At 43.1% G+C, this 15542-nt stretch overlaps 1 protein-coding gene across 2 annotated transcripts in view; it reads right to left on the bottom strand.

The window, feature by feature from the left end:
* xpo6 (exportin 6) overlaps positions 1-15542 on the bottom strand; it is a 73241-nt gene that overhangs the window by 29984 nt on the left and 27715 nt on the right. For both annotated transcript variants that reach the window (XM_041862472.1, XM_041862473.1), the window contains 2 exons: positions 13161-13238; positions 12341-12857 (listed from right to left, as the gene is read on the bottom strand). In XM_041862472.1, coding sequence (XP_041718406.1) covers positions 12341-12857; positions 13161-13238 — 595 coding nt within the window. The remainder of the gene's footprint in view (positions 1-12340; positions 12858-13160; positions 13239-15542) is intronic.

Below are 15542 nucleotides of genomic sequence, written 5' to 3'. Positions count from 1 at the left end.
TTTTCAATGCCCTGGCTGAGGGAAGGAGGTTCTCACCCAAGATTTGACGGTACATGGCCCCGTCCATCGACCCTTTGATGCGGTGAAGTTGTCCTGTCCCCTTAGCAGATAAACACCCCCAAAGCATAATGTTTCCACCTCCATGTTTGACGGTGGGGATGGTGTTCTTGGGGGTCATAGGCAGCATTCCTCCTCCTCCAAACACGGCGAGTTGAGTTGATGCCAAAGAGCTCGATTTTGGTCTCATCTGACCACAACACTTTCACCCAGTTCTCCTCTGAATCATTCAGATGTTCATTGGCAAACTTCAGATGGCCCTGTATATGTGCTTTCTTGAGCAGGGGGACCTTGCGGGCGCTGCAGGATTTCAGTCCTGCACGGCGTAGTGTGTTACCAATTGTTTTCTTGGTGACTATGGTCCCAGCTGCCTTGAGATCATTGACAAGATCCTCCCGTGTAGTTCTGGGCTGATTCCTCACCGTTCTCATGATCATTGCAACTCCACGAGGTGAGATCTTGCATGGAGCCCCAAGCTGAGGGAGATTGACCTTTATTTTGTGTTTCTTCCATTTGCGAATAATCGCACCAACTGTTGTCACCTTCTCACCAAGCTGCTTGGCGATGGTCTTGTAGCCCATTCCAGTCTTGTGTAGGTCTACAATCTTGTCCCTGACATCCTTGGAGAGCTCTTTGGTCTTGGCCATGGTGGAGAGTTTGGAATCTGATTGATTGATTGCTTCTGTGGACAGGTGTCTTTTATACAGGTAACAAGCTGAGATTAGGAGCACTCCCTTTAAGAGTGTGCTCCTAATCTCAGCTCGTTACCTGTATAAAAGACACCTGGGAGCCAGAAATCTTTCTGATTGAGAGTGGGTCAAATACTTATTTCCCTCATTAAAATGCAAATTAATTTATAACATTTTTTACATGCATTTTTCTGGATTTTTGTTGTTGTTATTCTGTCTCTCACTGTTCAAATAAACCTACCATTAAAATTATAGACTGATAATTTCTTTGTCAGTGGGCAAACTTTTTTCCCCTCACTGTATGCAGAGTGACTTACAGGCTCAAGGGCACAGGCAGATTTTTCACCTAGTCGGTTACTGGCCCAACCCTCTTAACCACTAGGCTACCTGCCGCCATATTGGTCAGGCTCTACACATTGCATTGAGGTCTCAGGCTAAATTTCTGAACCAATAACCAAATATTGTATGCACTGGCCAGCTACTTGATTTGATTCTAGGGGCTGAGGTATTCAAATTCTGCACTGAACAGAAATAGCAGACTTGAAGTGGAGTGAAATAGGTGCCGGTACTCTTTATATCCAAGTCAAGCACTGATCAATCCTCTCAAAGCCTCTGTCAAAGCCTGTCCCCAGCCCCCTCCCCTTGTAAAAAGTATACCTGTGCTTACAATCAGGGCCATCATATGCACTTAATGACAACAAGGAGGTATCTGACAAAGTATTTGATGCACCAGAAGATGTGTTAGCAGCACAAAAGGCTTACTTCAATAAAGTTTACACTGACTTAATTTACTTGAAAATGTTAACTTTGTCTAAGTTAACAAACTATTTAAAAGATTATAGAGACACCTGAAAAACGCATCTTAAGTTTTTTAAATTGCTGTCTCCATGATACGCATCTGGTGTAGCCGTCAAAACACTATGCTAACAGGGAAACAGAATGTTTAGTGAAAGCGACACTGATGATCTGTTAAATTTAAGCAGCGAGTTACTGTGTTATTATACTGAACAAAAATATAAACGCAATGTGAAACAATTTCAAAGATTTAGCTGAGTTACAGTTGATATAAGGAAATCAGTCACTTGAAATAAATTAATTAGGCCCTAATCTATGGATTTCACATGACTGGGCAGGGGCACAGCCATGGATGGGCCTGGGAGGAAATAGGCCCACCCACTTGGGAGCCAGGCCCACCCAATGGGGAGCCAAGCCTAGCCAATCAGAATTAGTTTTTCCCAACAAAAGGGCTTTATTACAGACAGAAATACTCATCACCCCGCCCTCCCCTCAGATGATCCCGCAAGTGAAGAAGCTAGATGTGGAGGTCCTGGGCTGGCGTGGTTACACGTGGTCTGCGGTTGTGAGGCCGGTTGGACGTACTACCAAATTCTATAAAATGACGTTGGAGGTGGCTTAGCTTGGAAATGAACATTGAATTCTCTGGCAACAGCTCTGGTGGACATTCCTGCAGTCATGACAATTGCACTCTCCCTCAAAACATGAGATATCTGTGGCATTGTGCTGTGTGACAAAACTGCACATTTCAGAGTGGCCTTTTATTGTCCTCAGCACAAGGTGCACCTGTGTAATGATCATGCTGTTTATTCAGCTTCTTGATATGCCACACCTGTCAGGTGGATGGATTATCTTGACAAATGCTAAAATGCTCACTAACAGAGATGTAAACAAATTTGTGCACAAAATTTGAGAGGAATAAGCTTTTTGTGTGTATGGAAAATTTCTGCTTTCTTTTATTCCAGCTAATGAAACATGGGACCAATACATTACATGCTGCGTTTACAGTGAGGGAAAAAAGTATTTGATCCCCTGCTGATTTTGTACGTTTGCCCACTGACAAAGAAATTATCAGTCTATAATTTTAATGGTAGGTTTATTTGAACAGTGAGAGACAGAATAACAACAACAAAATCCAGAAAAACGCATGTCAAAAAAATTGTATACATTGATTTGCATTTTAATGAGGGAAATAAGTATTTCACCCCCTCTCAATCAGAAAGATTTATGGCTCCCAGGTGTCTTTTATACAGGTCACGAGCTGAGATTAGGAGCACACTCTTAAAGGGAGTGCTCCTAATCTCAGCTTGTTACCTGTATAAAAGACACCTGTCCACAGAAGCAATCAATCAATCAATCAGATTCCAAACTCTCCACCATGGCCAAGACCAAAAAGCTCTCCAAGGATGTCAGGGACAAGATTGTAGACCTACACAAGACTGGAATGGGCTACAAGACCATCGCCAAGCAGCTTGGTGAGAAGGTGACAACAGTTGGTGTGATTATTCGCAAATGGAAGAAACACAAAAGAACTGTCAATCTCCCTCGGCCTGGGGCTCCATGCAAGATCTCACCTCGTGGAGTTGCAATGATCATGAGAACGGTGAGGAATCAGCCCAGAACTACACGGGGAGGATCTTGTCAATGATCTCAAGGCAGCTGGGACCATAGTCACCAAGAAAACAATTGGTAACACACTACGCCGTGAAGGACTGAAATCCTGCAGCGCCCGCAAGGTCCCCCTGCTCAAGAAAGCACATATACAGGCCCGTCTGAAGTTTGCCAATGAACATTTGAATGATTCAGAGGAGAACTGGGTGAAAGTGTTGTGGTCAGATGAGACCAAAATCGAGCTCTTTGGCATCAACTCAACTCTCCGTGTTTGGAGGAGGAGGAATGCTGCCTATGACCCCAAGAACACCATCTACACCGTCAAACATGGAGGTGGAAACATTATGCTTTGGGGGTGTTTTTCTGCTAAGGGGACAACTTCACCGCATCAAAGGGACAATGGACAGGGCCATGTAACGTCAAATCTTGGGTGAGAACCTCCTTCCCTCAGCCAGGGCATTGAAAATGGGTCGTGGATGGGTATTCCAGCATGACAATGACCCAAAACACACGGCCAAGGCAACAAAGGAGTGGCTCAAGAAGAAGCACATTAAGGTCCTGGAGTGGCCTAGCCAGTCTCCAGACCTTAATCCCATAGAAAATCTGTGAAGGGAGCTGAAGGTTCAAGTTGCCAAACGTCAGCCTCGAAACCTTAATGACTTGGAGAAGATCTGCAAAGAGGAGTGGGACAAAATCCCTCCTGAGATGTGTGCAAACCTGGCGGCCAACTACAAGAAACGTCTGATCTCTGATTGCCAACAAGGGTTTTGCCACCAAGTACTAAGTCATGTTTTTCAGAGGGGTCAAATACTTATTTCCCTCATTAAAATGCAAATCAATTTATAACAGTTTTTACATATGTTTTTCTGGATTATTTTGTTGTTATTCTGTCTCTAACTGTTCAAATAAACCTACCATTAAAATTATAGAGTGATCATGTCTTTGTCAGTGGGCAAAGGTACAAAATCAGCAGGGGATCAAATACTTTTTTCCCTCACTGTATATTTCTGTTCAACGTAGGATTTTTGTGATTTTTTTAAGTGTAAGTATGATGTAATTAAAGTACTTCTTATCCAATCAGAATAATCGGTTCCACCCCTAAAAGCAATGCCATTTGGCGTAGCCTGCCATTTAACATAAAAAAATTGATGATTGAATATTTCAGTAAGGCCATGGTCCGATTGGGGTGTGGGCCCATAAAGATATAATACACTATTTACAGTGCATACGGAAAGTATTCAGACCTCGACTTTTTCCACATTTTGTTACAACCTTATTCTAAAATGAATAAAACTATATTTACCCCCCTCATCACTCTACACACAATACCCCATAATGACAAAGCAAAAACAGGTTTTTAGAAAATTTTGCAACTTTGTGCAAAATAAATACCTGAAATACCATATTCACCTAAGTATTCAGACCCTTTGCTATGAGACTCGAAATTGAGCTCAGGTGCATCCTGTTTCCATTGATCATCCTTGAGCTGTTTTTACAACTTGATTGAAGTCCATCTGTGGTTAAATTCAATTGATTGGACATGATTTGGAAAGGCACAAACCTGTCTATATAATGTCCCACAGTTGACAGTGCATGTCATAGCAAAGACCAAGCCAAGAGGACGAAGGAATTGTCCGCAGAGCCTTGAGAAAGGATTGTGTCGAGGCACAGATCTGGGGAAGGGTACCAAAATATTTCTGCGGCATTGAAGGTCCCCAAGAACACAGTGGCCTCCATCATTCTTAAATGGAATAAGTTTGGAACCACCAAGACTCTTCCTAGAGCTGGCTGCCCAGCCAAACAGCAATCGGGGGAGAAGAGCCTTGGTCAGGGAGGTGACCAAGAACCCGATGGTCACTCTGACAGAGCTCCAGAGTTCCTCTGTGGAGATGGGAGAACCTTCCAGAACGACAACCATCTCTGCAGAACTCCACCAAATCGGGCCTTTATGGTAGAGTGGCCAGATGGAAGCCACTCCTCAGTAAAAGGCACATGACAGCCCGCTTGGAGTTTGCCAAAAGGCACCTCAGACCATGAGAAACAATGGTCTCTGATCTGATGAAACCAAGATTGAACTCTTTGGCCTGAATGCCAAGCGTAACATCTGGGGGAAACCTGGCACCATCCCTACGGTGAAGCATGGTGGTGGCAGCATCATGCTGTGGGGATGTTTTTCAGTGGCAGGGACTGGGAGACTAGTCAGGATCGATGGAAAGATTAACGGAGCAAAGTACTGCGTGATCCTTGATGAAAACTGCTCCAGAGCGCTCAGCACCTCAGATTGAGACGAAGGTTCACCTTCCAACAAGACAACGACCCTAAGCACACAGCAAAGACAACGCAGGAAGGGCTTCGGGACAAGTCTCTGAATGTCCTTGAGTGGCAAAGCCAGAGCCCGGATTTGAACCTGATCAAACATCTCTGGAGAGACCTGAAAATAGCTGTACAGCGATGCTTCCCATCCAACCTGCCAGAGCTTGAGAGGATCTGAAGAGAAGAATGGGAGGAACTCCGCAAATACAGGTGTGTCAAGCTTGTAGCGTCATACCCAAGAAGACTCGAGGCTATAATTGCTGCCAAAGGTGCTTCAACAAAGTACTGAGTAAAGGGTCTGAATACTTATGTAATTGTGATATTTCCGTTTTTTAAAAACCTGTTCTTGCTTTGTCATTATGGGGTATTGTGTGTAGATTGATGACGGGGAAAAATAAACTATTTCATTAATTTTAAAATAAGGCTGTAACATAAAATGTGGAAAGAGTCAAGGGGTCTGAATATTTTCCGAAGGGACTGTATGAAACACTATACATTGTCTTCAGAAGGTATTCAACCCCCTTGACTCATTCCACATTTTGTGTTACAGCCTGAATTAAAAATTAATTAAATTGAGATTTGTCACTGGCCTACACACAATACCCTATAAGTGGAATTATGATTTTCAAAATGTTTACAAGTTAATTAAAAATGAAAAGCTGAAATGTCTTGATTCATTAAGTATTCAACCCATTTGTTATGGCAAGCCTAAATAAGTTCAGGAGCAAAAATGTGCTTAACAAGTCACATAATAAGTTGCATGGACTGTGTGCAATAATAGTGTTTAACATGATTTTTACATTTTACATTTACATTTTAGTCATTTAGCAGACGCTCTTATCCAGAGCGACTTACAAATTGGTGCATTCACCCTATAGCCAGTGGGATAACCACTTTACACTTTTTTATTTTTTTTTTGGGGGGGTGTAGAAGGATTACTTTATCCTATCCCAGGTATTCCTTAAAGAGGTGGGGTTTCAAATGTCTCCGGAAGGTGGTGAGTGACTCCGCTGTCCTGGCGTCGTGAGGGAGCTTGTTCCACCATTGGGGTGCCAGAGCAGCGAACAGTTTTGACTGGGCTGAGCGGGAACTATGCTTCCGCAGAGGAAGGGGATGACTACCTCATCTCTGTACCCCATACATACAAATAATTGTAAGATCAAGCAGCGAATTTCAAACACAGATTCAACCACAAAGACAAGGGAGGTTTTCCAATACCTCACAAAGGGCACCTATTGGTAGATGGGTAAAAATTATATTGAATATGCCTTTGAGCATGGTGAAGTTATTAATTACACTTTGGATGGTGTATCAATACTGATCCAGACTAAAAACAATCTTTGTCACCCGAGAGGCGTCCTGTTCTTTCGACCAATTGGTCAAAATGTTTAAACTTATTTTTCCATATATAGACAGACAAACTTTGTGTTTGAATAAAATCAACTACATACAGTGCATTCGGAAATACTTTTTCCACTTTGTTCCGTTACAGCCTTATTCTAAAATTAATTAAATAGTTTTCCCCCCCTCATCAATCTACACACAATACTCCATAATGACAAAGCAAAAACTGGTTTTTAGAAATGTTTGCAAGTTTATAAAAAAACTGAATTATCACATTAACATAAGTATTCAGACCCTTTCCTCAGTACTTTGTTGAAGCACCTTTGGCAGCGATTACAGCCTTGAGTCTTCTTGGGTATGACGCTACAAGCTTGGCACACCTGTATTTGCGGAGTTCCTCCAATTCCTCTATGCAGATCGTCTCAAGCTCAGTCAGGTTGGATGGGAAGCGTTGCTGCACAGCTATTTTAAGCTCTCTCCAGAGATGTTCGATCAGGTTCAAGTCCGGGCTCTGGCTGGGACACTCAAGGACATTCAGAGACTTGTCCCGAAGCCACTCCTGCTGTGTGCTTAGGGTCGTTGTCCTGTTGGAAGATGAACCGTCGCCCCAGTCTGAGGTCCTGAGCACTCTGGAGCAGGTTTTCATCAAGGATCTCTCTGTACCTTGCTCCGTTCATCTTTCCCTCGATCCTGACCAGTCTCCCAGTCCATGCCACTGAAAAACATCCCCACAGCATGATGCTGCCACCACCATGCTTCACCGTAGAGATGGTCCCAGGTTTCCTCTAGACGTGACGCTTGGCATTCAGGCCAAAGAGTTCAATCTTGGTTTCATCAGACCAGAAAACCTTGTTTATCATGGTCTGAGGTGCCTTTTGGCAAACTCCAAGTGGGCTATCATGTGGCTTTTACTGATGAGTGGCTTCTGTCTGGACATTAACATAAAGGCCTGATTGGTGGAGTTCTGCAGAGATGGCTGTCTTTCTGGAAGGTTCTCCCGTCTCTAAAGAGGAACTCTGGAGCTCTGTCAGAGTGACCCTCTGGTTCTTGGTCACCTCTCTGACCAAGGCCCTTAACCCCCGATTGCTCAGTTTGGCCAGGCGGCCAGCTCTAGGAAGAGTCTTTGTGGTTCCAAAGTTCTTCCATTTAAGAATGTCCAATCAATTGAATTTAACCACAGGTGGACTCCAATCAAGTTGTAGAAACATCTCAAGGATCATCAATGGAAACAGGATGCACCTGAGCTCAATTTCGAGTCTCATAGCAAAGGGTCTGAATACATACGTAAATAAGGTATCTGTTTTTTATTTTTAATACATTTGCAAACATTTCGAAAAACTTATTTTCGCTTTGTCATTAGGGGGTATTGTGTGTAGATTGAGGAAAACAAATAATTGTATCAATTTTAGAATAAGGCTGTAACGTAACAAAATGTGGAAAAAGGGAAGTCGTCTGAATACTTTCCGAATACACTGAGCTGATGCTATAGGCACACTGTTTGATTAAATAATTAAGACACAGTAATGACTCAAGAAAGAGCCCAATGGTCACACTGTGTTAAAAAAAAGTGCCTGTGTGTCTAGCTCCATACTGCAGCAAAAAGGCACCACATCACAGCACTGTTTATTTATTTATTGCTCTGTTCATGCTGAAGCTGCAACATAATTTCTTACTTGTTTCTGACTGAAAAGTTCTGTTACCGAAATCCCTAATTTGTTTAGGAAAAACATTCCCTATTCCCTCAACCCTTGCTCTATTTACGTGAAACATGTAAGCATAGCATGCTTTTGACCAATAGGGCCTGACCTATAGCCTATCACATCAATAAATTGTTATAAACTCAGAACACAGTAATGTCGACAGCAAAATGGATGCGGAGGATGTGAAAAAGAAACGGGCAAATGTTTACTGGTTGCTCAGGAGGGAAAGGGGAAGTCAGATCTGTGGAAGACATTTGACTTAGCTGTGGAAACTACTGGAGATCAAGAAAAAGGAGGGTATTACATTTTACATTTACGTCATTTAGCAGACGCGCTTATCCAGAGCGACTTACAGGAGCAATAGGAGCAAGTGTTGCGTAAGTATTATGTGTGCCAAACAGTTGCTGTTAGATTACAATATTATACTTTTTCTGACCATTAGGTATAAGTGTACCAGGGAATCTGTTCTAAAAATAATAATATACAGTTGAAGTCGGAAGTTTACATACACATTAGCCAAATACATTTAAACTCAGTTTTTCACAATTCCTGACATTTAATCCTAGTAAGAATTCCCTGTTTTAGGTCAGTTAGGATCACCACTTTATTTTAAGAATGTGAAATGTCAGAATAATAGTAGAGAGAATTATTTATTTCAGCTTTTATTTCTTTCATCACATTCCCAGTGGGTCAGAAGTTTACATACACTCAATTAGTATTTGGTAGCATTGCCTTTAAATTGTTTAACTTGGTTCAAAATGTTTCAGGTAGCCTTCCACAAGCTTCCCACAATAAGTTGGGTGAATTTTGGCCCATTCCTCCTGACAGAGCTGGTGTAACTGAGTCAGGTTTGCAGGCCTCCTTGCTCGCACATGCTTTTTCAGTTCTGCCCACAAATGTTCTATAGGATGAGGTCCGGGCTTTGTGATGGCCACTCCAATACCTTGACTTTGTTGTCCTTAAGCCATTTTTCCACAATTTAGGAAGTATGCTTGGGGTCATTGTCCATTTGGAAGACCCATTTGCGACCAAGGTTTAAACTTCCTGACTGATGTCTTGAGATGTTGCTTCAATATATCCACATAATTTTCCTTCCTCGTGATGCCATCTATTTTGTGAAGTGCACCAGTACCTCCTGCAGCAAAGCATCCCCACAGCATGATGCTGCCACCCCTGTGCTTCACGGTTGGGATGGTGTCTTCGGCTTACAATTTCCCCCTTTTTCCTCCAATCATAACGATGGTCATTATGGCCAAACAGTTTCTATTTGTGTTTCATCAGACCAGAGGACATTTCTCCAAAAAGTACAATCTTTGTCCCCATGTGCAGTTGCAAACCGTAGTCTGGCTTTTTTATGGCGGATTTGGAGCAGTGGCTTCTTCCTTGCTGAGCGGCCTTACAGGTTATGTCGATATAGGACTTGTTTTACTGTGGATATAGATACTTTTGTACCTGTTTCCTCCAGCATCTTCACAAGGTCCTTTGCTGTTATGGGATTGATTTGCACTTTTCGCACCAAAGTACGTTCATCTCTAGGAGACAGAACGCGTCCCCTTCCTGAGCGGTATGACGGCTGTGTGGTCCCATGGTGTTTATACTTGCATACTATTGTTTGTACAGATGAACGTGGTACCTTCAGGCTTTTGGAAATTGCTCCCAGGGATGAACCAGACTTGTGGAGGTCTTGGCTGATTTCTTTAGATTTTCCCATGATGTCAAGCAAAGAGGCACTGAGTTTGAAGGTAGGCCTTGACATACATCCACAGGTACACCTCCAATTGACTCAAATGATGTCAATTAGCCTATCAGAAGCTTCTAAAGCCATGACATCATTTTCTGGAATTTTCCAAGCTGTACAAAAGGCACAGTCAACTTAGTGTATGTAAACTTCTGACCCACTGGAATTGTGATTCAGTGAATTAAGTCAAATAATCTGTCTGTAAACAATTGTTGGAAAAAATACTTGTGTCATGCACAAAATAGATGACCTAACCGACTTACCAGTGGTTGAAAAACGAGTTTTAATGACTCCAACCTAAGTGTATGTAAACTTCCGACTTCAACTGTATAAAGCCTTTATTACAGCGGACTAAAAAGAGTTGCATGCATTTGTGAATTGCGGTTTATTTATTGTTTAGGCTAATTATTCAAAGCTTCCTTTGTTATTTAATTTTAAAACTAAAATGCTTGATTGCATTTCAAAACATAAATGTCCCGTATGCTGTGTGATGGCATGAACGAATGAATTCATGAATGATTGATTGATACAGTAGCCTATATAGTAATATATAGGCCTCAGTAAGTTACGGTATTAAGACTAAACAGGACACCCTCTTAGGCCTACAGCTCGATGGTGGTTATACAAGGCTACTATACAAAGCCTACTAATGATAACATTACTTATTTTATTATAATGATGATCATAATAACAATTGTAAATATAACAAGAAGAAGGAGAGCAAGAACAATGAGATGATAGGAGCGAGGTGTCTTGTGCACCATGAAAGAAAAAAAAAACATTGTGACTGCACGACTAAAGAAATCTCGGTTGACCAACAGCCTATCAACCAAACAATCGACCAGTCGACTAAATGGGGTCTGCCCTAGTCAATACACCCACTCACTACAAAGATAAAGGTGTCCTTCTTAACTCCATTGCCAGAAAGGAAGGAAACTGCTCAGGGATTTCACCATGAGGCCAATGGCGACTTTAAAACAGTTCGAGTTCAATGGCTGTGATAGGAGAAAGCTGAGGATGGATCAACAACATTGTAGTTACATTACTCCACAATACTAACCTAATTGACAGAGTGAAATTAAGGAGCCTGTATAGAATAACAATATTGCTAAACATGCATCCTGTTTGCAACAAGGCATTTAAGTAATACTGCAATAAATGTGGCAAAGCAATTAACATTTTGTCCTGAGTACCTACCACTCTCCATATTTTCAAGCATAGTGGTGGCTGCATCATTTTTTTTTTTTTGTATTTTTTTTTTTTAGTAATTTAGCAGACGCTCTTATCCAGAGCGACTTACAGTTAGTGAGTGCATACATTCGTTTTTATTTTTCATACTGGCCCCCCTTGGGAATCGAACCCACAACCCTGGCGTTGCAAACGCCATGCTCTACCAACTGAGCTACATCCCTGTCGGCCATTCCCTCCCCTACCCTGGACGACGCTGGGCCAATTGTGCGCCGCCCCATGGGTCCCCCGGTCGCGTTATGGGTATGCTTGTAATCGTTAAGGACTGGGGAGATTTTCAGGATAAAAAAAGCAATGGAATGGAGCCAAACACACTGGTTCAGTCTGCTTTCCACCAGACACTGGAAGACTAATTTACCTTTCAGCAGGATAATAACCTAAAACACAAGGCCAAATCTACACTGGAGGTGCTTACCAAGAAGACAGTGAATGTTCCTGAGTTGCCGAGTTACAGCAAGACCTGAAAATGGTTGTCTAGCAATGATCAACAACCAATTTCACAGAGCTTGAAGAATGTTGAAAATAATAAAATGGGCAAATGTTGCACAATCCAGGTGTGGAAAGCTCTTAGACTTACCCAGAAAGACTCACAGCTGTAATCGCTGCCAAATGTGATTCTAACATGTATTGACTCGGGGGGGGGGGTTGAATACTTTTTCAATGAAGATTTACAAAATGTTAGAATCTTTCTTCCACTTTGACAGAGTATTTTGTGTAGATCGTTGAAAAAAAATGACAACTAAATCAATTTTAATCCCACTTTGTAACAACAAATGTGGAAAAAGTCAAGGGGTGTGAATACTTTCTGAAGGCACTGTATACCGTATGTGTTCTATTTAACCTACCTCTCTTCTAGCTCCTGCAGCTGGCTCTTGACGGAATGCGCGTTGTTCTCCCTTGTCAGCCTCTGTAGCAGGAAGAAGGTCTGCTGAAACATCCTCAGCAGGTACTCCTCAAAGTCCAGCGGCACACAGTTCTTGGACACCAGCTCATTGATGCATGTCATGGCCAGCACTCCCAGCCGCGACCTGTCCGCCTGCCCGCCGCTGACTCCTCCCGTCTGATGCCCGGGCCGACCTCCGCCATTGGTAGGGGGAGCATGCTCACCATTGGACGAGGACGACGAGTAGATGGAAGGGGCCTTGGGCTTGACCCGCAGGTCACAGCCAAAACGGGCAAAGTGGAAGATAGAGGCGAGGAGGGAAGGGGTGATGCTGGTAGAAAGGGGGATCCAGCTGAATAGATGGGCCAGACACTCCAGAGCTAGGGAGCACAATTGTTCACTGTCATTGTCCAGTGCTGGGATGGGCTGGGATAGCAGCTTGGAGTACTGGGTGCCTTGCAATAGACTGCCCAGCAACTCTGCTTAAAGGGAAGGGGGACGAGGGCAAATGAGTGGCCGGGTTAACATAATCTCTCCCAGTCCTGCTCCCTCTCTCATATACACACACATTGTCATACAACCTTCACAAACACACTTAGCACAGTTGTCTCCTCTCCTCCCCAATTGTTCACTACCCTTGTAGATCTGAGATGACTGGGTGGGTGAAAGCAGTAGCATCGCCTACTTACAGCCAGTCTATCCAATCTAAATCAGATCCGTGAAGGGTGTGAACAACTTTCTGGAAGGAAAAGTGGCCCCTGATTTACAGCACACATTCTCACCGCTTTCTCCTGAGGTGGGAGAGGGAGGGGGGGTGGCAGCCGTAACACTGTGCTTATCCCAAATCGTCTCCAGGATACCTGCAGGGTAGAAATGTAGAGACAAGTGTTATTATGGATGTGCGCATATCACACCATTAGAACCCACAGAACAGAGTGAGCGAGGGGGGATAGTATAGATGACTGGAGCAAAATTTGTGGAATGGTATCAAATACAGTATGTAATGGGGAAATGATACACACTAACAATTAAACGCAAACAATTCACACAATGAAGTTATGAAATAATTAACGTGCACAAATTGGCGGGAGAGAGCGCATTCTGGAGAGAGAAGTGCATTGTGCATCTGGGCGCTGCATGGTCAATTCGACGTCTGCATTGGCCATGCAGCATTTACAGTGATACGGTCTCTGCAAAAGTCAGGGCAGTCATACTTCTTGCGCTTCACGGAGCAGTGCAGAGCTGTTGTGAAAGATGTTGTCAAGGAAGTGAGTTTGTGTTCATACAGGATGCACCGGCCCCACCTACCGTCAACCGATCATGTCAACGCGGAGCTATACAGAGCTCCCCGCATTGTTACAACACTTGGGAGGCGCATGGAGATGCGGTATGGAGCTCGATTTGGCCTCATCTTGCCGCCGGAGGCTCCGCAATTGCGTCACACCCTCCATATGGAGCCACCGACCACATTTTGGATCAAGCATAAATTGGCTTTTAGTCTAGGCCTCCGCAATGGATTAGTTGACTGAGATGAGCGCATTTTTTAAAAATATACAGTACCAGTCAAAAGTTTGGACACACCTACTCATTCAAGGGTTTTTCTTTATGTGTACCATTTTCTACATTGTAGAATAATAGTGCAGACATCAAAACTATGAAATAACACATATGGAATCATGTAGTAACCAAAAAAGTGTTAAACAAATCAAAATATATTTTATATCTGAGATTCTTCAAAGTAGCCACCCTTTGCCTTGATGACAGCTTTGCACACTCCTGGCATTCTCTCAACCAGCTTCATGAGGTAGTCACCTGGAATGCATTGTAAAAGTTAATTTGTGGAATTCCTTCTTAATGCGTTTGAGCCAATCAGTTGTGTTGTTGGTCTAAGGCACTGCATCGCAGTGCTAGCAGTGCCACTAGAGATCCTGGTTCGAATCCAGGCTCTGTCGTAGCCGGCCGTGACCGGGAGACCCATGGGGCGGCGCACAATTGGCCCAGCGTCGTCCAGGGTAGGGGAGGGAATGGCCGGCAGGGATGTAGCTCAGTTGGTAGAGCATGGCGTTTGCAACGCCAGGGTTGTGGGTTTGATTCCCACGGGGGGCCAATATGAAAAATATAAAATAATGTATGCACTCACTAACTAAGTCGCTCTGGATAAGAGCGTCTGCTTAATGACGTAAAATGTAAATAGGGGGGTATACAGAAGATAGCCCTATTTGGTAAAAGACCAAGTCCATATTATGGCAAGAACAGCTCAAATAAGCAAAGAGAAACGACAGTCCATCATTATTTTAAGACATGAAGGTCAGTCAATCCGTAAAAGTTCTAGAACTTTGAAAGTTTCTTCAAGTGCAGTCGCAAAAACCATCAAGCGCTATGATGAAACTGGCCCTCATGAGGACCACCACAGGAAAGGAAGACCCAGAGTTACCTCTGCTGCAGAGGATAAGTTCATTAGTTACCAGCCTCAGAAATTGCAGCCCAAATAAATGCTTCACAAAGTTCAAGTCACAGACACATCTCAACATCAACTGTTCAGAGGAGACCGCGTGAATCAGGCCTTCATGGTCGAATTGCTGCAAAGAAACCACTGCTAAAAGGACACCAATAATAAGAAGAGACTTGCTTTGGCCAAGAAACACGAGCAATGGACAAATCTGTCCTTTGGTCTGATGAGTCCAAATTTGAGATTCTTGGTTCAAACCGCCGTGTCTTTGTGAGACGCAGAGTAGGTGAACAGATGATCTCCGCATGTGTGTTTCCCACCGTGAAGCATGGAGGAGGTGGTGGGATGGTGTGGGGGTGCTTTGCTGGTGATTTATTTAGAATTCAAGAAACACTTAACCAGCATGGCTACCACATCATTCTGCAGCGATACGCCATACCAACTGGTTTGCGCTTTTTTTCTACAGAGAAAATTCTTAGGTGGGCTGTCTAAGTGGTAATTTTCCAGATGGAAAAACTGTTTCAGTGTCAACTTAAACCACCAAAACCAGATAGAAAGCATGCAGACAGTTAGGATCACCACTTTATTTTAAGAATGTGAAATGTCAGAATAATAGTAGAGAGAATGATTTATTTCAGCTTTTATATATTCCATTACACTCCCAGTGGGTCAGAAGTTTACATACACTCAATTAGTATTTGGTAGCATTGCCTTT

This window comes from Coregonus clupeaformis, chromosome 35 (genome assembly GCF_020615455.1).
Source record: "Coregonus clupeaformis isolate EN_2021a chromosome 35, ASM2061545v1, whole genome shotgun sequence".
Taxonomy (NCBI): Eukaryota; Metazoa; Chordata; class Actinopteri; order Salmoniformes; family Salmonidae; genus Coregonus; species Coregonus clupeaformis.
This window is presented reverse-complemented; position numbering and strand designations above follow the sequence as displayed.